The sequence below is a fragment of the Vigna angularis genome, chromosome 7 (genome assembly GCF_016808095.1).
Source record: "Vigna angularis cultivar LongXiaoDou No.4 chromosome 7, ASM1680809v1, whole genome shotgun sequence".
Taxonomy (NCBI): domain Eukaryota; kingdom Viridiplantae; phylum Streptophyta; class Magnoliopsida; order Fabales; family Fabaceae; genus Vigna; species Vigna angularis.
The window spans coordinates 18306803-18329276 of NC_068976.1; the positions used below are offsets into that span (position 1 = coordinate 18306803).

The following is a 22474-nucleotide window of genomic DNA, read 5'->3' on the forward strand; positions in this document are numbered from 1 at the left end:
AAATTCCCACTTTCTCCCGGGTAATCGTTTACAGGGGTCCTGTAAACGATTACCAGAGCCTTTTTTCAGCAGTCTCACTCATTCCTTGCACAGCTTGCTCCTCCAACTCATGAGGGGTCTCCCCACCCTCCTTGGCCTCACATCACATCACCATCCACCCTCTCCCACCACTGGAACACCTGCACAAGCCTCAGACAGGTGCAGATTAGCATAAAAGTCAGTTTTTTGTCCAATGGTGACTTGTGTTCATTTGACTGAGTACCTCTGTTGGACTTTCTGTACAGGTTCCCAATTTCTCTCGGGTAATCGTTTACAGGGGTCCTGTAAACGATTACCAGAGCCTTTTTTCAGCAGTCTCACTCATTCCTTGCACAGCTTGCTCCACCAACTCATGAGGGGTCTCCCCACCCTCCTTGGCCTCACATCACATCGCCATCCACCCTCTCCCACCACTGGAACACCTGCACAAGCCTAAGACAGTTGCAGAAGTGCCTAAAAGTCACTTTTTCTTCCAATGGTGACCCCTGTTCACCTGACTGAGTACCTGTGTTGGACTTTCTGTACAAATTCCCAATTTCTCTCGGGTAATCGTTTACAGGGGTGCTGTAAACGATTACCAGAGCCTTTTTCCAGCAGTCTCACTCATTCCTTGCACTACTTCGTCCCCCTACTCATCACGGGTCACTCCACGCTTCTTGCGTTCACATCAATCACCAACACCCATCTCCCCACTCAGAAATTGATCAAATCCTTCGCATTAATTACCATTAATTTTAGTTAAAATGGTCTCGTACTTTTCAAATTTTTATTATAATGCTGCGTTCATTTTTCAATCACTATTTTTGTCATTATAACAAACACAAACGCAAAGTAAAAACAATTCATTTCGAAATCCAACCACTATTCTTATTACAAACACATACTGTACATTGTCAAATAACATTAGGTACATATTTGAACATCTTATACATGTCAAAATTGTCAAATAACATTAGGTACATATTTGAACATCTTATACATGTCAAAATTTGATAATTTCTTAGCAATCCTAGACAATGCCGTATAGATGTAGGGCTTCCATTCTGCTAATGTTCTCATTGTCCAGGATCCAGTCACACACATATTTCTTTCTAATCCCAAGCAGCTCCTCCTGAAACCAACATTTTCCACATTAGAAACCAGGACATACAAGAATATTATCAAACACACAGTTCCAACTTACAATTGTATATTCAGGCATGCTTTTCCCGTTGTATTTTTCATCTCCATCCCAGATTTCCATTGCTTTCAACATTATTACTCCACAATCATGTCTGAAATAATATACCCACAACATCAGATTACTTTTGCCCATATACATCACAATATAATCCGGCAGTACAGTTCAAGAAACTTACAAGTTTGGTTGGGATGGGATATTTGCTTGTTTAACTGTCAAAGGACCAATACTACCTTCCGGTATATTCATCAGGATGCAAAAAAACCGTGCCATATTTTCAGCCTACCAGTTAACAAAAACAATAAATACTTAAACAATGCAGGTCATAATCACACGGTAATCAACAATGAAAGATGTCGAATCTTACAACGGCTGTGTCTATCCTTTTTCGGTCTCTGATCCCCTTCCCCAATGAATCAATCACAAAAATCTCCATTGACCTCAATTTCACTGAATAACACCACCAATGATCATCGTGGACAAATGGCAGAAACAACTACAAAAAATATAAACAATTTCAGTAACACATTTACAACCAAAAGTCGACAAGATTTGCAAATTCAAGGTTACTCACAAAGTCCGCCGTGGGTAATTCTTCAAGTCCAAAATGATCGGAACGCAAATAAGTGTTATAGTTATGAAGCGTGAATACATGGCGATTCTGTGGACGTTTCCTATAATCTGTAAGAATATGGTGCTGTGGACAATTTCAAAATCATCAATAAAAAATCGATCAAAAATACTTTCTTCAATCATAAATATGATACAATATCAAATTTTATTTACCGAGTATAACGGACTAAAATGAAACCTCTTAAAAACACCGCACAACCTTTTCTCAAAGTACATAAAGACCGTACAAGCAAATAACACCACCTACACAAAAAAAAATTTTCACATTACTAAAATAAACTATAACATGAAACACAACCAAATGTGACAATACTAACCATGTTGTCAACGTATTTCATTGGGGCCAAAGTGTAAATTGAAGTCGTGCTCAAGCTTTGGCCAATTATCTCGCTTACAACCCTAAACATACAAATATTAGTCAATCACAAACAATACATATTCCTCAACCACAGCTACAATTCATACCACATACCTGTGTACGTTCATCTCTCTGATGCTGACTGCTGTATACAATTGGTTTACATCAACACTGGTGCTTGGATCACCAACAAAACTCCGCAATGGGGGTATAGCCAATGGCACGACCTCCGGTTCTCCTTCATCACCATCATCTTCTATTTCAATAAAATTAATGTTACCAACAGTTTCATCATCCCCTCTTACTTCAGCATGTGCACCTAGGGGGTCGTCAACTTCATTTCCATCACCTTCTTCTTCTCCCCCAACTTCAGCATTCTCCTCACCTCCAACTCCATGTCCATCACCTTCTTCTTCTCCCCCAACTTCAGCATTCTCCTCACCTCCACCCCCAACCTCTTCATCAGTGGCACATGCATCTTCTTCATGAAAGATTGGAGTTTGATAAATTTCAAATAGCTCCCTAGTCAGAACTCCAATCTTGGCATTCAATGCTCTGATATGTTCGTTATTTTTCCTCAATCTCTCCTCCGCACCTGCTTCCCATGCCCCGTCATCAGAGCTTTCGTCTTCATCATCGTCTTTGTCAACCTTGGATCCTTCACCCAAGGATCCTTCACTCATTCCTCCGTCATCCATGTTGAAAGCTGCATGGATTTCCGGCCTATGACGATCTTCATTTCGTATATACCACTCCATATTTAACTGCACCAATAGCACACAACAAATTCAGACAAAATACACAATCCATTTTAACATACAAAATAACGAAAAACAAAACACTTACATCTCCGGTCATAAAAATATTTTCAATTTTTTCGGTCCTTGATTTAAACGGGAACCATCTCATTATGCGCGGGAAAAACCGGTGCGAAGGATGACCATGCAAAGAAAGTCTCTCAACCGCCCAAGCCTAAAACATCATAAAATTATTTCATCAAACATAATTCACAATGTTCTGCACTACATCAAAATAGTGAACTACATATCATATTACCTGCAACACTGCCACATTGCCACTAAGAGTGACTGACTGGGGGATACCTGCTCCCATAATTTTCTTCTTACATTTATTTAAATTCTCTACAATGTGTTTATGTACACCGGTGCACCAATCATATAGACACAAACGGTCTAAGTCATCTAACACTCCAAAAGGCATGTTACAAACATGCCTTGATTTCCTAGGGAAATAGAAAACAACCAAACAAACTAATATATATAACCTACACACTACATCGACTTCAATGTTTTTATCATCAACAATGACATTAAACATGTCTGTCAAGTCCTTCAAACTGATGGTTTTTTATTTGAACATTTCACCAACCAATCCACCAACTACTTCATCAAAGGGAATCTCTAAACCACCTATTTCTAAACCTAAGCTCATCAACACATCAACAACTCTAAAGGGCACCAACTTTTGACTAACTCTAAAACTGTTATCATTTCCAACCCACCTGCTAACCATAACCTTCAATAATTTTAAATTCACCTCCACAGGGTTATTAATATTCACACACCACATAAATGGTGTCATCCTAATCCGATCCACATGACACTGTTGGAGTAAACGATTCATTTCAATAATGATCGATGAATCCATCGAGATAAGAAGTCGCCACTACAAAAAAAAAATCATAAAAATTTATTACTAACTACAATCCGTAAGATAATTAAATAATATATAAACAAAAAATTTAATTTTTTTCTTACACTTGCTTTTTTCCCTTCCATTGCAACGGCCCTAAGAAGACAACATTCCACACTCAGTTATATCATTCAACTTAATGAAAACCAAAAACACAGAGTAAAACACAATGTCAGGGCTCGCCCATTTTTACTTACACCAAAATGTAAGGGTTTCTCTTTGGATGGAAGGGTTGAACGCTGTGGATAGGGTAAAGATGGAACACACAGCCACAGAGATCCTCCAAGGTTTCAACGCACGTTTTGAAGAAGGAGGAGAGAACGAAACCGAGGATGGAAGCTTCGAAGACGGAAAGAGAACGAAGGCTTCAACGAACGAGAAGACGGACGACACAGCGAGAGAGAAGACGGACGAGAGAGAAGGCTTGAACGAACGAGAAGAAGCAAGGCTTGAACGAACGTCTTTCGCACCCTAAACCGCCAAACCCAAATGTTAAAATTTTAATCTAGAAAACCCAAAATACCCCTCGCCCCGGTTCACTTTCTCTGGTTTGTTTTCAATTCACTGAGCCAATGCACAGCTGCCACGTCGCCGTTGTCAAAACTGTGTCAAACTTTTGTTGTCCAAATAACATTTTCCTTAAAAGTCTCCCACGAATTAAAAATTAAAAAAAAAAAAAGTGGCCTAAGTTTAAGTATATAAAACATTATTGGAAGAATTCTTCATTCAGTCATTCATAGCCATCCAGCATTTTTGTAGAGATAGGGTTTCCTTTTTCCTTCGAAGAAATTTCTCGTTAAACCCTTCTCTCTCTTTATTCCGTCCACAGAAATGAGCAAAACTCACCCACATTGTCGACGTGACATCACGTGGATTTTACTCTTTCTGCTTCTTGCTCTTCTTCTTCCGTGCGTGGTTGATGGTGACGGCGACGGCGACGGCGATCGGTGTAAATGCAAAAGCGATAAAGAAGAAGGTGGAGAAAAGGTTGACAAGAATTTGGCCAAGAAGTACAAAATCGGAGCTCTTGTTTCGATTCTGGTTGCAAGTGCAGTTGGCGTCAGCCTTCCAATGCTCAGCAGAATTTTCCCCGCCTTGCATCCGGAGAAGGACTTCTTCTTCATGGTGAAGGCCTTCGCGGCTGGGGTCATATTATCCACCGGTTTCATTCATGTATTGCCAGATGCTTTTGAAAAGCTGACGCCTCCCAGTCTCTGTCATCATCCCTGGGACGATTTTCCCTTCGCCGGATTTGTGGCAATGGTGGCAGCCATCGGAACGCTTATGGTTGATTCTCTTGCGACTGCGTATTTTAAAAAGTCCTCGCTAAGCGCCATGGACCGAGTTGCTGAGGAAGAAGATCTGCATGAACATAATCGCCATGCAACTCATCATTCTCATTCTCATTCTCACGCTTCCATGTCTTCTCCTTCGACGAACCTCCTTCGCCATCGCGTTATTTCTCAGGTAATTATTCAGCAGTTTGTGCTACTTCTCAGTATAACAATAATGCATTATGTTTTGTCGTCACATCATTATCAAAATACAAGTGGGTTCTCCTACTATCTGCCACCCCAGTTTTACTCCAATTCCTTATCTCTCCTTAATTATTATTCTTGGCATGTCCAATCACTTTTTTTTTACCTTTTTTTTAATCAAATCAAATAAAATATATAATATTTTTTTTATTTTTCTTATTAGTAAAATTATTTTTACACATAAATGATAATTTTCGTAACGAGATAAGAACAAGACGTTGGCTAATTAAGTTGGAAAGAAATATAAAATAACATTGACACTAAAAAAAAAATGATCGTAGTTTTATATCACGTTACTGAGAATCTTTGGCTGTTTTTTTTCTGTTGTTGTTTCTGTGTATTATAATTTAGGTTTTGATGTTTAAATATTGCAGGTGCTGGAGCTGGGGATTGTGGTGCATTCTGTGATAATAGGGATCTCTCTGGGTGCATCTGAAGATCCTAAAACGATAAGACCTCTTATTGCTGCTTTAACTTTTCACCAATTTTTTGAAGGCATGGGGCTCGGTGGTTCCATCTCACAGGTATTGCAATTTTGTTTATTCTTTTGCTCATTGATTTGTAATCGTAAAGTTTTTGGAAACTGAATTCTTTAGATGTCCTAATCATGTAGATTCCAAATTATAAGCACCAAAACACGTAAACTGAATATGTATATATATCGACTTTAACATATTAATTCTTCTTTTAAAAATGTCCTAATAATAATAATAGGTTTTTGTACTTAAATAATATTATTTCAAATATTTCAAAACTTCCGATGAAAAGTCAATGTTGTTGGACGAGTTATACGGCGTGTCTCCGTCTGAACCATGCATGTTTGTCTCAACTTTTTTTCGTTTATATTAATTTTGTTTTTAATTTTACGCGGTGAAAACTGTTTAACGTCGATGAATTTAAGATTAACATCGAATATAGATTTAACTGCTTAGAAAAACATCCATAATCAGTAATTTTTCAAAGCCAATATCGAAACAAGTATGAACCGTGTCTGTACTAAGCAATCAATTAATTAATGTCTTTCATTTTCAATGCTTTATCTGTGTAGACATGTGATGGTATTGGATGCAAATCGCTTGGCTTGAATAAAAACGTACCCGACACCAAAAATAGTTTACTTGTGGTGTGCATTAGCCAGCGTATACTGCTTAAAGATTCTACTGAATACGAACATTCAAAGTAACATGACTACGGTTCTCATTCCAGTCATCCAGAGAACCGTGTCGGCAGAGTTATGTTTGCAATCGTGTTTTAGCTTATTAGACATTCATTTTATAATGCTATCACCACACATATTTACATTCATTTTATAACAGTAGGGTACAATAATTATAAAAGTTTACACTTTTATATTTTTTCAAGAAATAGAAAATTAAAAAATAAATATGGTGACATACTTTTACATTCATTTAACACATAGTACAAAAGTAAAATAGTCACAAAAAGTGTATTTTTATATTTTTTTAATTAAAAGAAAGTAAAAAATAAAGGAAGACAATATTAAATGAATCTAAAATATTTTTATGTCTGTTAAAATATTATTTCTTAAGAAAGAGTAGTCTCAAATAAATATAAAAATTTATGTGTGTGAAAGTACCATTTTATCCTTGTTATAAGAGCGTGTAATGATACTGTTATTTTTTATTAGACATTATAGTATGAAGTTTGACATAAGATCTGTCGTGTAATAACTTAAGTAACGGTGTTTTGTGTTCAGGCAAAATTCAAGAGAGGAGCAGTTATAGTTATGGCATTATTCTTTTCGCTGACGACACCTGTGGGGATTGCAATTGGTATGATAATTAGTGGTAGATACGAGGAAGAAAGTCCAACGGCTCTGATTGTGGAAGGTATTCTTAACGCAGCATCAGCAGGTATCTTGATTTACATGTCACTGGTGGACCTTCTTGCACCGGATTTAATGAATCCGAAGATCCAAGCAAGTATCAGGCTTCAGATTGGAGTTAACGCATCTTTGCTTATTGGGGCTGGCTGCATGTCACTTCTTGCAAAATGGGCCTAGGCCCACTCTTGTATATATATACATCTACTTGTATTTTCATACCGTCTCACATTCATCTCTTCTTGTAATAGTTCATAGTTTACAACATTGTGATTCTGATGTCAATATTTTGTTGCCAAATATAGTAATTTGTTTTAAGTCTTTCTTAACTTTTGGGATTTCTTTTCTTTTGATAAATTCCTGAATTTAAGTTTATCATTTATAAGTATATAAATAAATAAATATTCAAAATAGTTATCCGTGTCTTATCATCTTCAATCATATTACACTGACAAAATTTTTAAAAACTTGAATTATACAATTATATAACAAATTAGCTGTACAATAATAACAAAAGAGATGCAGAAATTAACATTAACGAGTATTCTATACACTACGAGACTGAATACAATATATTCATATATTTAAAAAAATAAGAATTTGTGTTAAGAATAATTAATTGATTAGTGTGAGACCAGAACGAGTCTTAATAATTTTTGATAAATAATCATATAAAATTAAATATAAAGGTTAAACGACAATTAAATTAAACGCATTCGTTTAATGGGCCGAGCCCATGATGTAGCGCGTAGTAATGGTAGGTGGTGTAAACAGAAAAATTGAACTCCAAAAGAAAGAGGAACAATAAACAGAAAGTATAAAATTTTGATTTATTTTGGAGATGACATTAAGGTAAAAATCGAAGGTTTGAGAGAAGGAGAAGGAGAAGGAGAAGGGAGCGTGATCCTAGCAGAGGAAGGCGCGAGCGAATCGAGGGAAATGGTAAAGTTTCTTTCAGATTCTAAGTACGCTAGATTTTCGATCCAGCTTTCTCATTCTTGTTCAGACATCTTTCTCTTGTTCCAACTTTCTAGATTCAATTCTTAGATTTTGCATCATAGCACAATTATAACTACTCATGTCAATAAACCAACTAAATCACCCCACAAATCACTTTTCTTGCCGCAAAATCCATAAAATCTGGACTTGACGATGATGATTCATGGTTTCAAGACAAACGCTCTTTCGTGTTTTGACACTTAATCTTGAAGGCTGTTCTTTTCGTCCTTTTTGTATATGTATGAGATTGTTGGGATAATTGGACTTTTTCCCCTATTGCGATTAGGATACTCCTAATAACTTGTCTTTTCATTCATGTTTTTATGATCTACATTCTTTCTTTACGTATTTCCAATTTCAACGTGCTTTATCCCTCCTCTTCTTAAATGTAGATACACTTTGTGCTACTCATTAGTCGTCAGGGGAAGGTCAGGCTCACAAAATGGTATTCTCCTTACTCGCAGAAGGAAAGAAATAAGGTAAGCTGACACCCGATTACTGTGTTTGGATGAAAATTAGTGAAGTACTTTTGCCAGTTCCACTGTGCAAATTGAATGATGAAGAAATTGAACTTTCAAGAGTAGAAGAAAAGTTTTCTTAACTGAAAGCAAACATGTACCTAGTTATTTAGTTCTTCAAATTTTTTCAAGCTCCACTCCCCTCGTTCCCTTTGGGATTTGTTATTTCATGACTGACTTCTACATATTATTCTTTAATTTGTAATCTTTGTACTGCGTGCACAGTGATGGACCTGTGCATGATTGCTTACTGTGTCCTACGTAAATCATCCTTGATACATGATTTTACATGTAATTTATTTTTTTTCAAGGCTATCCGTGAGATTAGTGGCATGGTTCTTTAATCATCCTTGATACATGATTTTACATGTAATTTATTTTTTTTCAAGGCTATCCGTGAGATTAGTGGCATGGTTCTTTAATCATCCTTGATACATGATTTTACATGTAATTTATTTTTTTTACAAGGCTATCCGTGAGATTAGTGGCATGGTTCTTTCACGTGCTCCCAAGCTCTGTAATTTTGTAGAATGGCGGGGACATAAAATTGTTTATAAAAGGTAATTTAACAAGTGTGTATGGCCGTTTGTCATATACCACTACTTACTCCTTTGCAAAACACTCTTCTATCTGGCTATTTTCTAACAAATATTTGCTGCAGGTATGCTAGTCTTTATTTCTGCATGTGTATTGATGAAGAGGACAACGAATTAGAAGTCCTTGAAATAATTCATCATTTTGTAGAGATTCTTGATCGGTATTTTGGCAGTGTGAGTTCTATTCAAAGCTGACTTTTGGAGAATACTGCTTTATTCACATATGAAAATAGTTTCATTCTTTCTAGGAAGGATGTAAAATGGTCGCTTCACTTTTGCAGGTCTGTGAACTGGACTTGATATTCAATTTCCACAAGGTTTGTTTGTCTGTCTGCGGCTACTTTTTATTTAACCTTTAATCTGTTGTCATTATGAATTATTCTTCAAAGCTGAAATCACCTTAAATGGGCATTAATAATTGATCATATCAACTGCCTCATTTTCTTGGGGTCAACTAATTTCTCTTCTGACATATGTTCTTGGTTTTGTTTTATCATGGAAGGCCTATTATATACTGGATGAACTTCTAATTGCCGGTGAGCTTCAGGAGTCAAGCAAGAAAACTATTGCACGGTTAATAGCTGCACAGGTATGCAATGTTCTTTCTCGTTCAGAAATATTTGTGTCCGCAGTTTCTTCCTCGAGAGTTCTGTCTGATGCAATTTTATATGAAATTGGATTTCAGGATTCATTGGTGGAGACTGCCAAGGAGGAAGCCAGTTCAATAAGTAATATAATTGCCCAAGCCACTAAGTGAGGAAATCCCATGTTCCATTTGGCATTTTGGGGCATGGAGCCCTGTTTTTATTTCTGTTATGTTGAATGCTTGATTTCCTCTCCTTGATTCTGTTTTCTGTGGTGCAATAGAAAGGGACATAAACCAATTGTGTTTGTTAACAGGAACATACGATCTTCTTTATCTGAATTCTAAGGTTGGCAATTTCATACGTATAGTTCATTTTTTTTCAGGCAAGATTGCTATGGACATTGAATTTTGAAAGACATTTAATTACTTAAAGGGTCATTTCTTCCCGGATCTCCGTAATTTCAATCTCTATCTTGATAAATTTTTGTATTTTGGAATTTACAATCTTGAATATAGTTTTTAATATTTCGCATCATATATTTTAAAATACAAAATAAAGAATATAAATATATTTTAGATTGTATATTTTAAAATAAAATTTATATTACAGTATTAGAAATACAAAATTTGAAGAAATAAAAATTAAGATTATGGAGGTGCAGAGAGAAATTGCGCCGCACCATAACTTTTGATAAATTAAACAGACCAGAAATTCCGAAAAATTAAAAAGAAAGGAAGAGTCCGTATTTATTTATTTTATCATCTCATGTATTTATTGTATTTCTTTCCGTTGAAGATAATGAGCATATTCTGTAATTTAAAAGATTTATTTTGACTATTAACTTTTGTCCTTTATTTTATTTTAAAAAATTCTGATACAAAATTTTAATTCCTTTTTTTTAATTATTTTTCATATTCATCGAATTTACAATTTTAAATGTACATTTCTTTTGTTGTTTTAGTTATACATATCTTTTAATGTTTTATACTTTTTTTGTGTTGTAAAAAATATAAATTTTAGATTTATCAAATTTAATTACCATATATATATTTAATTACTTTTATTTTCTAATATGTAGACTTTTAATTTATTAGATACCTTGAAAAAATTATTTTCTCTTTTCCTTTACTTTGTTTTGTTTGAAAGGAACTTTCAGTCTATAAATCTTCCTTCGCTTTTAATGTTCACTCAAATTAATGGAATATTTTACTTCTTAACATTTCTAAAAATAGTAAACGTTATTATGTATAATTATTATTTGGGTTAAATATGTTTTTAGTCCCTGAACTATCAGGCGATTTTGTTTTTGGTCCCTGCTCAGAACTTTGATGGTTTTTAGTCCTTATAGTTTTGAAACTCTGAGTATTAGTCCTTAAAAATGGACGGTGTTAAGTTTTTGTGGATCTGGCAAACGACGATGCCACGTGAGCAGTGATCTCTGCCTTCACTCTCTGCCACGTGGAATGTTTAACTGTTGAACTGAGATTAAGTCAGTTAATTACGTTGTTGATTGAAATTAGATATAGGGTTCAGAATTTGTCAAAAGTAAATATTTCAATTGGGGGGAAAACGTAGTTTTACTGGAAGCATTGTAGTGGAAACCTTTGACAAGAAGCATTGTATCTTGGTTGTCCTTGCGGTTGTGGTTGCGGTGGTCGTTCCGGTGGTCGTCAAAGACAAGCGTAAAGACAAGCTTAAAGGTAAGTTAAGCTATTGTTTTTGTGTTTCGGTTATGGTTGTTCCAATTTGTGCGTAAAGCGTTGATGTGTGAATGTAGGTCTAGAAATGGTTTTCGACATTTGTTTGCATCACATGGGGAAGTTTGTTAGTAATAAGGGGTTACAGTATGTTGGAGGAGAGATACACGTGATCAAAGGAGTTTATCCGGATCGTTGGTCATATTTTGAAGCGGTTGGAATAGTTAGAGAATTTAAGTATGATGCAGACTTCAAACTTTGGTGGAAGGGGTCCAAACAAAGGCTGATGAATAATGTCAGATTATTGAGTGATGACAGAGAAGCACTGTACTTGGCTAATTATGCAGAGGAGAATAACGAAGAGGTAGAAATTTATGTTGAACATGTTCCTAGTGAGGCAGTGGAAGTTCACTTTGTTAGTTGTGGTGAAGTGGCTGAGGAAGTGGAAGAGGGTGATGTTGAAAAAGGAAACATAGACACGGAGGAAGTGGTTTCGAAAGTGGATGAGATTGTACAAGAGGGTGGAATGGGTCTATAAGAGGGTGAGGAAGACTGTGATGGTGGTCATGAACAGCAGGAGGTTGATAAGGGTGAGGAAGACTGTGATGGTGGTCATGAACAGCAAGAGGTTGAAAAGGGTGAGGAGGAAGAGTGTGATAGTGGTCAGGAACAGCAAGAGGTTCAAATGGGTGAGGAAGAAGCAGAGTTTGGTGGTGGTCATCAACAGCAAGAGGTTCAAATGAGTGAGGAAGAACAAGAGTTTGTTGTTGGTGATGAATATGATTATCTTGGGGAAGAAGAGGAAGGGGGGAATGTTGTTGAGGGGGAAGTAGAAGCTTCAGCTGAAGAATGTATGGATGACAGTGAAGAAGACAGAATGGCTAATGAAGATGATGGGTTTGATGTTCAGAATGATAGGGTGGACCAATTTCGGAGAAACATTAATCCAGTTTTGGATAGGTGGAATGGAATGAAAAAGAAGAAGAAATGTGTGCGTAAAAGAGACAATGTTGGGGAAGGTTCATTTTTACTGAATGAAGAAGTTGGAGATCATGAGATCAATGAAGAATACAACAGTGATGAATTGGATTCAAATGTAGATAGTGATGAGGATGTGAGGTTATCAAAGGGGAAATTTAAAAAGTTTAGAAAAGATGATATGAACAAGAACTTCAGATTTCAATTGGGGATGGAGTTCTGTTCTTTAAAGGAATTCAAAAATGCACTATTGGACCATAGTGTATTAAATGGAAAAGAGGTTAAGTTTGTGAAGAATGACCTGAACAGAGTAAGGGCAGTTTGTAAAAACAAATGTGGTTTTCTGATTATGGCTAGCAAGGTAGGAGGGAAGGAAACATTTAGGGTGAAAACCTTGGTTGGACGACACAATTGTGGAAGGACCTTTGGAAACAAAAGTGCAAGTGTGAACTGGATTGCACAAGTATTAGTAGATAGGTTTGTAAATGTGGCTAACATGACTGTCAACCAAATAATTGATGACATTAAGAAGTCATTCAGTGTTGGAATCACTGCTTGGAAAGCTGGAAAGGCAAAGCAAATTGCCTTGGATTCTTTGGTTGGTGATGGAGAGCGACAATATGGTCGTGTATATGATTATGTGGGTGAATTGGTAAGAGTGAAGGCTGGAACATTTAAAATTAAAGTCAATCAACCCCAACCAAGTTTGCCTCCAAGATTTGGCTCATTGTATATGTGTTTAGAGGGCTGTAAGCAAGGCTTTTTAGGAAGTTGTAGGCCCTTCATAGGGGTAGATGGTTGTCATTTGAAGACAACATATGGGGGTCAGCTTTTGGTGGCAGTGGGCAGAGACCCGAATGACCAATACTTCCCACTAGCTTTTGCTGTGGTTGAAAATGAATGCAAAGAGAGTTGGAGATGGTTTTTGACACTACTACTGGAAGATATTGGAGGAATTGATTGTCAACGTTGGGTTTTCATCTCTGATCAACAAAAGGTATCTTCATTTTAATATTTCCCTATTTTTATACAGTAGCAATTGGAATACTTACTCTTGAGCAAGACCTTTTCTGAATTGCAGGGACTAATGACAAAGTTTTATGATTTCCAGGGACTAATGACAGTTTTTGATGAGATCTTGGAAGGAGTGGAACATAGATTGTGCTTAAGGCACTTGTATAACAATTACAAGAAGAAGTTTGGTGGAGGAGTGCTTATTAGAGATCTTATGATGGGGGCTGCAAAGGCCACATTCAAGCAGGATTGGGAAAAGAAAATGGGTGAGTTGTCCAATGTTAACACTGATGCTTACAATTGGTTGCTATCTATTCCAACTAATCGTTGGTGTAAACATGCATTTAGTAGTTATCCTAGATGCGATGTCTTGTTAAATAATTTGTCTGAGTCATTTAATAGTACAATTTTACTAGCTAGAGACAAACCTATCATAACTATGATAACGGTAAATTTGTGAAGCTTGAAACATGTTTAATCCTTTCTTTTTATCTAAGTTTGTGAATATGTCTAGCTTAAGCTTTATATTTAAGTTTTCATCATTAATTCACCGAGGACGCTCGTCCAGCACGAGAGGACGCTCATCCAGCGAAGACGCGCAGAGGACGCTCGTCCAGAGAAGACTCTCAGCGGACGCTCGCCCACTCGCACAGAACGCCCGCCAGGATAAGTGGACGCTCGTCCAAGAGTGGACGCACGAGCGGACGCTCGTCCAAGAGTGGACGCACGAGCGGACGCTCGTCCAAGAGTGGACGCACGAGCGGACGCTCGTCCAAGAGTGGACGCACGAGCGGACGCTCGTCCAGGCAGGAATGGACGCTCGTCACAACCAGGCAGAAGAGAACGCTCGTCCTGGAAGAGGACGGTCGTCCTTCACAAGAGGACGCTCAGAAGTGGATCCAGCCAGCAGAGAGGACGCTCGTCCTGTGGACATACGAGAGGACGCTCGTCCAGCGAGCTAATAAGAGGACGCTCGTCCAGAGAGAGTTTTGAAGACGCTCGTCCAGAGGGAGAAAAGTGGACGCTCGCCCAGGAGAAGTGGACGCCCGTCCAGAAGAGAACCCGTCCAGAAGAGAACGCGCATGGGACGCTTCGTGAACTGTTTGGTACACTTGCCAAAGAGTTAACAGGGACCACTAAACTTTGAGTTGTATTCCATCTTTGCATAATGGCAAGTTAACTTTATTTATTCCAAGTCCACATTTACAGATACTCTGCCTGTGCTTTCTTATGCTGTGAACTGTTTTCTTTATCAACATAAATGAATACACCAGTAACAGTAACAGTTCAATGTTAAAGGGAAAACAAACAACAACATAAACAATTTCCAGACAATCCTCATTTTATTCAACACCATAATTCTTAGTTACAATTCATCTTTAACAAAAACATAATACAAAAGAAAATTGTTAACGCCCATGACAAGATAAACAACAACAACATCATTTTTCCAACTTTCTTCTCTTCTTCTAACTTCCTTTTCAACTTGTCGTTCTTCTTCCTTAGATCCAATACGAGTTTTTCATTTTCCAAACACATTTGAAGTTCTTCACGTTTTCTTTCAAAGCTTCCTTCAGTTTCAGAAACTCCTTCATCATGCCATTCAAAGAAATTACAACTTGAATTACTCTGCAATCAAAACAACACAGGATTAATTCAAAATTCAGCAAATGAAATGAAATATTTAATCACTTACTGCCCAATTTCTACATCTATAAAACAATCTTCCTTTGTTCTTCACAGTAGTTGCCTTCAAAACCAACAATGCTTCACCACAACCACACAATTTAGAAGGTAGCCGTGAAGATGATCCACAGCTTTGCGACTTAGACGAACCAATTGACCTTCGCGTCCAACCATTTCCTCCACTGTCACCTTTCATTTCACTACAACAAAACAATCCCTTCATCAGCTTTGGTGCCCACAGAAACCCTAAATCCCAAATCGTCATATTCACACGAAGAACAGAAGAAGACCAAAACCAAAACATACGAACTTACCTCAAGAATACCAACTCCAACCTTCAGATGAACCCAACTTCTTTCTCGTCAGCTGCAGCCACGAAGAACAACCAAACTTCTTCAAATATCATTTATAAAACAACAACGTAATTAACTGACTTAATCTCAGTTCAACAGTTAAACATTCCACGTGGCAGAGAGTGAAGGCAGAGATCACTGCTCACGTGGCATCGCCGTTTGCCAGATCCACAAAAACTTAACACCGTCCATTTTTAAGGACTAATACTCAGAGTTTCAAAACTATAAGGACTAAAAACCATCAAAGTTCTGAGCAGGGACTAAAAACAAAATCGCCTGATACTTCAGGGACTAAAAACATATTTAACCCTTATTATTTAATGTCATATTTTATTTCGATTTTATTAATATTCGAGAGTATAAAAAGAAAAGAAAAAGATTCCATTGCCAATGGCAAGAACTGGTAATAGAATTTTGGGACCAGCAGACCAGTCGTTCCGTGCACTCCAATAATCCATCACAAAACAATGCTGTCCTTAAGTTTCTTCCTATAAGATCTTCCTTCCCCTTATCCTTCCAATGACTTCCATCTCAATAATTCCACACACACCACAGCTTCCGAGTGAGTGAGTGAGCGAGTCAGCAACATGGAGAAAGCTGCACGACTCGTCTTCATCCCTGGTCCGGGAGTGGGTCATCTCGTCTCCACCATTCAGTTCGCCAACCTTCTGTTGGAGCGCCACCACCATATCTGGATCACCCTCTTAGTAATCAAACTACCATCTGACACCACAACCGCTGCTTACACTCATTCCCTTAACTCCCACCGTCTTCAGCTCGTCAACCTCCCGGAAACTCCATCCGACGCCCAAGCAATTCCGATCACACTAATCGAACTTCAAAAGCCAAACGTCAAAGAAGCCGTCTCTAACCTCAGCCCCACACCCCCACTCGCGGCCTTCGTCGTCGACATGTTCTGCACCAGCATGATCGATGTCGCCAAAGAGTTCCACGTCCCTTCACTCGTCTTCTTCACCTCTGGTCTTGCCTTCCTTGGTTTGATACTTCATCTTCACACCCTCAAGGAAGAGGAGAACGCCGAGTTCACCGAGCCCGACGCCGAGTGGGTCATCCCGAGTTTCGCGAAGCCAGTCCCAATACGGAATTTCCCTTCCGTAGTGCTGTGGAAGGAGTGGGAGGAATTTTTCGTGGCCTTCGGGAGGGGCCTCAAGAAAGCTGACGGCTTCGTAGTAAATTCATTCGAGGAGCTAGAATCCCATGCGGCCCACTCCTTCCTTGACGGGCCTCAGCTCATTTTTGCAGTGGGACCCATTCTAAACCCAAAGCCCAAGCTCCATCCCGACGCTCCCGCCGACAACGCTGACATCTTCGATTGGCTTGACAACCAACCCCCTTCCTCCGTTGTGTTCATGTGCTTCGGGAGCATGGGTTCTTTTGGTGAGGATCAGGTGAGGGAGATTGCACGGGCTCTTGAAAACAGTGGGGCCCGTTTCCTCTGGTCCCTGCGGAAACCTCCACCCAAGGGCTCTCGTTTCATCCCGCCCTCTGATTACGCTCCCTCCGAATTGCCTTCGATTTTACCCGCGGGGTTCTTAGATCGGACGGCAGGGATTGGAAAGGTGATTGGATGGGCCCCTCAGGCCCAAATACTGGCCCACCGAGCCACCGGAGGGTTTGTTTCTCACTGCGGCTGGAATTCTACCCTTGAGAGCATACATTTTGGTGTGCCCATTGCGACCTGGCCGCTCTACGCCGAACAACAGACGAACGCATTTTTACTGGTGCGTGAGCTGGAGATTGCTTTGGAGATTTCGTTGGATTACAGGGCTGAGTCGAAGAATGAAACTCCCAGCGTTTTGAGTGCGGAGCAGATAGAAAACGGAATAAGGAATTTGGTGGAGATTGATGATGAGAAAAGGAAGAGAGTGGTGGAAGCGAGTGAAAATAGCAGGAAGACATTGTTGGAAGGTGGATGTTCCTACTCTTCGTTTGGACGTTTGATTGATTACGTAATGAATCAGGTTTAGCTTTCCTTATTCTAATCAATCCTATGTATTATTCCATGCACAATATATTTCTTCGAATGATGTTGTTCCATATTTATGACTAAGGCAAAAATCACACTCTTAACATGTAGAATGAAGCTTCAATGGATATTGTCATTGATTTGATTGTTTTGGATGTGCGAGGAATTATTTAGTTTGGGTGGGGGGTTTAGAATGGGCAATATGGAGAACCGATTCTGGTGAATAAGTCTGGAATGCATTGACTATCAAAGAATCGATTTGGTATCAAAGAACTGATTCTGTTTCTTGAGAATCGATTCCGAGCACTTTATAGGTTGGTTCTCTTGTGTGCAGGGAATCAATTCTCCTTGTTGACAGATTCTGTGTTGGGTTTGTATCGACAATGAACTTCGGGAGATTGCAAAGATGCTGCACAACTTCAACTAAGATCCTGATTATTATATGTGCCTTTTGAATATACTTGATTGATTTTTGTTTAGTTGGAACAGGACTGGTTAAGCCTAAATTAATAATAATAATAATAACAATAATAATAATAATAATAAATAATTTTAAATATATAAAGTATTACTTATTTTTATTTAAATTAATCACTCACAATTTATTTTCATTTAATTTTTATCAATTTCATTTTATTTTAATATAATTCCATCAATTTTAAATTTTTTATTCAAAATAATAATTCACGTTTTATTTTAATACAATTTATATTAACAATATTTTATTTTAAATTATTTTATGATTAAAGGTAAAGTAATAAGTATTTAATTTTATTAATTAAAACACCTTTTCAATCAATAAATTTTATAAATGTTTCAATAATTTTTCTTCATTTTTCACATTTATTTTTTAATTAAAATAATCTAACTTTTCACCGCTTTTCTTTTCCAAAAGTTCACTTAAATTTACTCCTCAAATTCATCTTAAAAACACAAAACATAAACTTATTTTACAAACTATTTTAATATTTAGCAAGCATTTTCACTTTTGTAATAATAAAGAATAATAAAATTATAATTATAAAATAAAATATAAATAATTAGATATAAAAAAAGAAGAATCGCCATCTTTATATAATAATATAGATAATAATATGTATTAACATTTTAAATCAAAAATAAAATATATATAATTAAAATGTTATTATTTTGAAATTGGGTTCGTTTAAATCGTTGGCATTTGTTGCAATCGAATATGCTTAAGTTAGAAATGATGCATCTTTTTAACCCCAACAACTTTTTTTTTCCTTGAAAAAACATTAGCATAATTAATTCCCAGAGGCTGAAAGTTATTTACATTACATATGTGACCTCTCGCGTCCACTATCCTCTTCTAAACCCTCTGCTATACTACTTTCTTTAGCAACACCATCGATCATTGCAGCCTCTTGCAATGCCATTTTCTCCTCGTCGCAAATAAGGGGTTCTGAAGAAGATGGGTCTTGCTCTGTAACACCCTTATCTCTATCAATACCATCGTGGTTAACTTCGCTCAAGGAGAGGGAAGGGTCTTGCTGTTGCTGCTGCTCCTCCATAATAACAACAGTTGCAGTTTGCCTCAACACAGATATTCCTGACCTTTTGCCTCTAATTATTACCACTATCCCAATCTCTCAAATAAATGTATCATAAGCCTCGTATAGTTGTTCATGAGATAGCATCTCCACTATCATACAAAACACTTCATTCGGTTCTTAATTATTCGGTTTCAGTTCATTCAAACTGTGCCCTGATCAGTGACCACCGCCAAATGCTGCACTTAAATGCTACATCATATAAAAAAGTGTCGAGTTGAAGAACTATACCTGTATTGAAGTAATAACCACAGCATTTGTTGATTCATGAGCAAAAAGTAGAATCAAAATTGTCACTATTCAGCTGCACAACCGTGCTGTGCATGAAGAATTGAATATGTTTTTCATGAATGAAATATTGTTTCAAATGAATGACCAATGACAGCTCTAGTCATGTGCGCACTGGATGAACTTATGCGGCTATCGTTGGAGATAATCAAACCTAACCCACATCTAATTTGATAAAGTTTGGCATAATTTATTTCATTTCAGTCACTTGATTCCAAAATCCTGTTTAAGTTTGAATTGTAGCCTGGCTTATAACCAACATCCATCATGTCCCTAGTCAATATGTCCAAGATATAATATATCTCACCGCTTAGAGGGTGCTTCTCATCTCTAGCTACAAAGTAGTTCACAGACCCAGCAATTTCAACCCAGCTGCATGCCATTTCCTTTTGCAAACCTTTTTCCTTCATATGATTTCTCACTCTATCAACATTTTCCCATTCTCCCTCCTCTGCATAGATATTTGAGAGCAGAACATGATATCCAGCAATCCTTTTTTCCAATTCCATATTAAGCAACTTTTCTGCAACAACTTTTCCCAGTTCAAAGTACCCATGATTTTTGCAGGCTCCAAGAATAGATCCCCAGATTTCTACTGCATCACCGTCCTCACCCAGTCTCTCAACAAACTCATAAGCTTCGACCACCCTCCCAACCCTCCCTAACATGTCTGCAACACAACAATAATGTTCTGTTGAGGGCTTGATTTTATGTACTTTATCCATCGACTCAAATATGTGAAGACCTTCTTCAACCAAACCACTATAACTGCAGGCAGAAAGGATGGCAATAAAAGTAATTGCATCGGGCTTAATCCCGCATCTCAGCATGGAATCATACAAGGCAAGGGCTCTCTTACCCATTCCATGCTGACCATAGCTCATTATCATTGTGGTGTACGTGACAGAATTCTTCTCCGGTGTTCTGATAAAAACATTTTCCGCATAACTGATTGCACCCGATTTTGAATAAGCGTCCACTAAAGCAGTTCCCACATAAACATTTTGGTCCAACAACTGACGTATGGAGAATCCATGAAGTTGCCTAGCAAGGGTCGTGCTTCCCATGGAACTACAAGATGGGAGAATCGACGCTAATGTCACTGCATTAGGCATTACCTTGCGCACCAATGCCTCCCTAAGAATGAGAATAGCTTTGTCACCGAGTCCATTCTGAGCATAACCAGCAATCATAGCGTTCCATGAGGCCAGATCTCTATCACTTGGGCCGTTCTGCTCAAACAATAACTCGGAAGTCGTTATCAAGCCAGATTTAGCATACATGTCAATCAGATAACTCTCCATACCCTCAAACTGTATCCCATGGCGAATTAGATACGCATGTGTTTGCCTTCCAATGTACGAGTCCCTCATGTTAGAAGCCGCAGAGAGTAATGCCGTCACAGTGACAGAATCGATGATAAACCTCTGCTTCTGCATCTCACACACAAGCATCAGTGCTTCCTCATCCAAACCATTCTGGACAAAGGAAGAAATTATCGTATTCCACGAAACAGCATCCCTTTCAGACATCTTTTCAAAAACCTTAAAGGAAGTATCCACGGAACTGCATCTGGAGTACATCACAATGATTGCATTGACAACAATAGTGGGAGTAACTGCCAAACTTTTTAGAACAAATGCATGTATCTGCCGAGCCAATTTTATTTGCTGCAGCTGGGAAACAGCAGATATAACAGACAGGAAAGTGACGTCATCGCACACAGCCTCCTCTGACTCCAAAGCTTGAACGAACACGTCGATCCCTTGAAGGGGACAATTATTTTGAACATAACCGCCAATCATGGAGTTCCAGACCTCGGTATTTTTGTTAGAACAGCAGTCGAAAACCATCCTGGCGTAGTCTAAGCAACCAAGGTCAGCAAACATAACAATTGCGGAGCTAACAGCAAAGACGTGATTGACAAAGTCAGCACCGTGTTTAAGAAGCAGGCCATAAATCATAAGGGCGGTTGTAGGATTAGTGACAGCGGGGAAGACATTGACGAATGTAACGGGGGTTGGCGTGAGAGAGGCTTTGACGAGGGTGGCGAAGGCGCGAAGAGCATCGAAGTGTCTGTGGGTCTTGACGAACCAGGAAATCAAGGTGTTCCAAGCGACAATGTTTCGTTTGCGCATTACAGCAAACAGTTTGAGGACGTAGTCGTGTTGGGGTTGGGTAGAGAAAGGGGGCAAGCATGCGGAGTACATGTTCAAGAGGGAGTTGTAGACGACTCGGGAGTTGGATTGGGAGCGAAGGAAATGGGAATGAAGGGCCTTACCGGCCATGAGGTTTTGGGTAAGGGCGCAGGCCTTCAGGGTGGAAGAGAAGGTGTACCCATCGGAAGCCGTGTTCCGCCTCGACTTCATCTCCGCGTACAGCTGCAAGGCTTCCAATGGCATCTTGTTGCAGATGAAGCCGATGATCACGGTGTTCCACACGGCGGTGGAGGCGCGTGGAAGGCTGTCAAGAAGATGGCGAGCCAGCTGAGGCTGCCCTTGTTGGCACAGTTGGCTTAGGCGAGTGCGGATGGTGACGCCGCCGCTTGGGTTTCGGGCCACCGCGGGATCGGTAACGGGAACCGGAACGGGAACAGGAACGACGGGAGAAGCCATCACCCTCATTTCCTTCTTGTTTTCACACTCACATTATTACCTCTTCAACCATTCCCCTCTTCCTACCACCAAAATATCTTTCATCTATCCACAACATTACAAAACAAAATAGGATAAAGTTAGCAGCTTTAGGCCATTGCCAATCCACAACTGATTAAACCACCTCTATGTTTTTTATTTTTTTCAATTTAAAAGCCTTTATCTTTCCAAATAAAATTTCAAATTCTTATAAAAAATATTAAGAAAAAGAGACATTTTAATAAAACAAATAAATAATA

General features: G+C 38.3%; 5 protein-coding genes across 6 annotated transcripts; 3 read left to right on the top strand and 2 right to left on the bottom strand.

The window, feature by feature from the left end:
• Positions 1 to 899: 899 nt before the first annotated feature.
• On the bottom strand, positions 900 to 4668 carry LOC128197735 (uncharacterized). The gene is made up of 12 exons (XM_052880218.1): positions 4121 to 4668; positions 3989 to 4019; positions 3267 to 3896; positions 3057 to 3182; positions 2325 to 2974; positions 2170 to 2251; positions 2006 to 2095; positions 1794 to 1916; positions 1587 to 1715; positions 1398 to 1501; positions 1223 to 1313; positions 900 to 1150 (listed from the first exon to the last, which is right to left on the bottom strand). Exons 3-12 carry the CDS (start codon positions 3546 to 3548, stop codon positions 1049 to 1051), a joined length of 1779 nt encoding a protein of 592 aa, XP_052736178.1. The 5' UTR covers positions 3549 to 3896; positions 3989 to 4019; positions 4121 to 4668; the 3' UTR covers positions 900 to 1048.
• Positions 4667 to 7633, top strand: LOC108337449 (zinc transporter 8). 2 transcript variants are annotated; one of them, XM_017573980.2, is made up of 3 exons: positions 4667 to 5390; positions 5836 to 5985; positions 7179 to 7633. In XM_017573980.2, exons 1-3 carry the CDS (start codon positions 4755 to 4757, stop codon positions 7482 to 7484), a joined length of 1092 nt encoding a protein of 363 aa, XP_017429469.1. In that variant the 5' UTR covers positions 4667 to 4754; the 3' UTR covers positions 7485 to 7633. The 2 variants fall into 2 exon arrangements, with proteins under 2 accessions (XP_017429469.1, XP_052736179.1); XM_052880219.1 differs by lacking the exon at positions 7179 to 7633 and adding an exon at positions 6510 to 7172.
• A 481-nt stretch (positions 7634 to 8114) lies between these two features.
• Positions 8115 to 10364, top strand: LOC108337216 (AP-1 complex subunit sigma-1). Its single transcript, XM_017573689.2, has 7 exons — positions 8115 to 8246; positions 8696 to 8782; positions 9290 to 9381; positions 9483 to 9591; positions 9699 to 9734; positions 9920 to 10006; positions 10103 to 10364. The coding sequence occupies exons 1-7, from the start codon at positions 8244 to 8246 to the stop codon at positions 10172 to 10174; spliced, it is 486 nt and encodes a 161-aa protein (XP_017429178.1). The 5' UTR covers positions 8115 to 8243; the 3' UTR covers positions 10175 to 10364.
• A 5800-nt stretch (positions 10365 to 16164) lies between these two features.
• LOC108337121 (anthocyanidin 3-O-glucosyltransferase 2) lies at positions 16165 to 18198 on the top strand. The gene has a single exon (XM_017573577.2). It carries the CDS (start codon positions 16320 to 16322, stop codon positions 17718 to 17720), a length of 1401 nt encoding a protein of 466 aa, XP_017429066.1. The 5' UTR covers positions 16165 to 16319; the 3' UTR covers positions 17721 to 18198.
• A 1549-nt stretch (positions 18199 to 19747) lies between these two features.
• Positions 19748 to 22326, bottom strand: LOC108336284 (pentatricopeptide repeat-containing protein At3g22150, chloroplastic). The gene has a single exon (XM_017572677.2). The coding sequence runs from the start codon at positions 22203 to 22205 to the stop codon at positions 19782 to 19784; it is 2424 nt and encodes an 807-aa protein (XP_017428166.1). The 5' UTR covers positions 22206 to 22326; the 3' UTR covers positions 19748 to 19781.
• Positions 22327 to 22474: the final 148 nt, after the last annotated feature.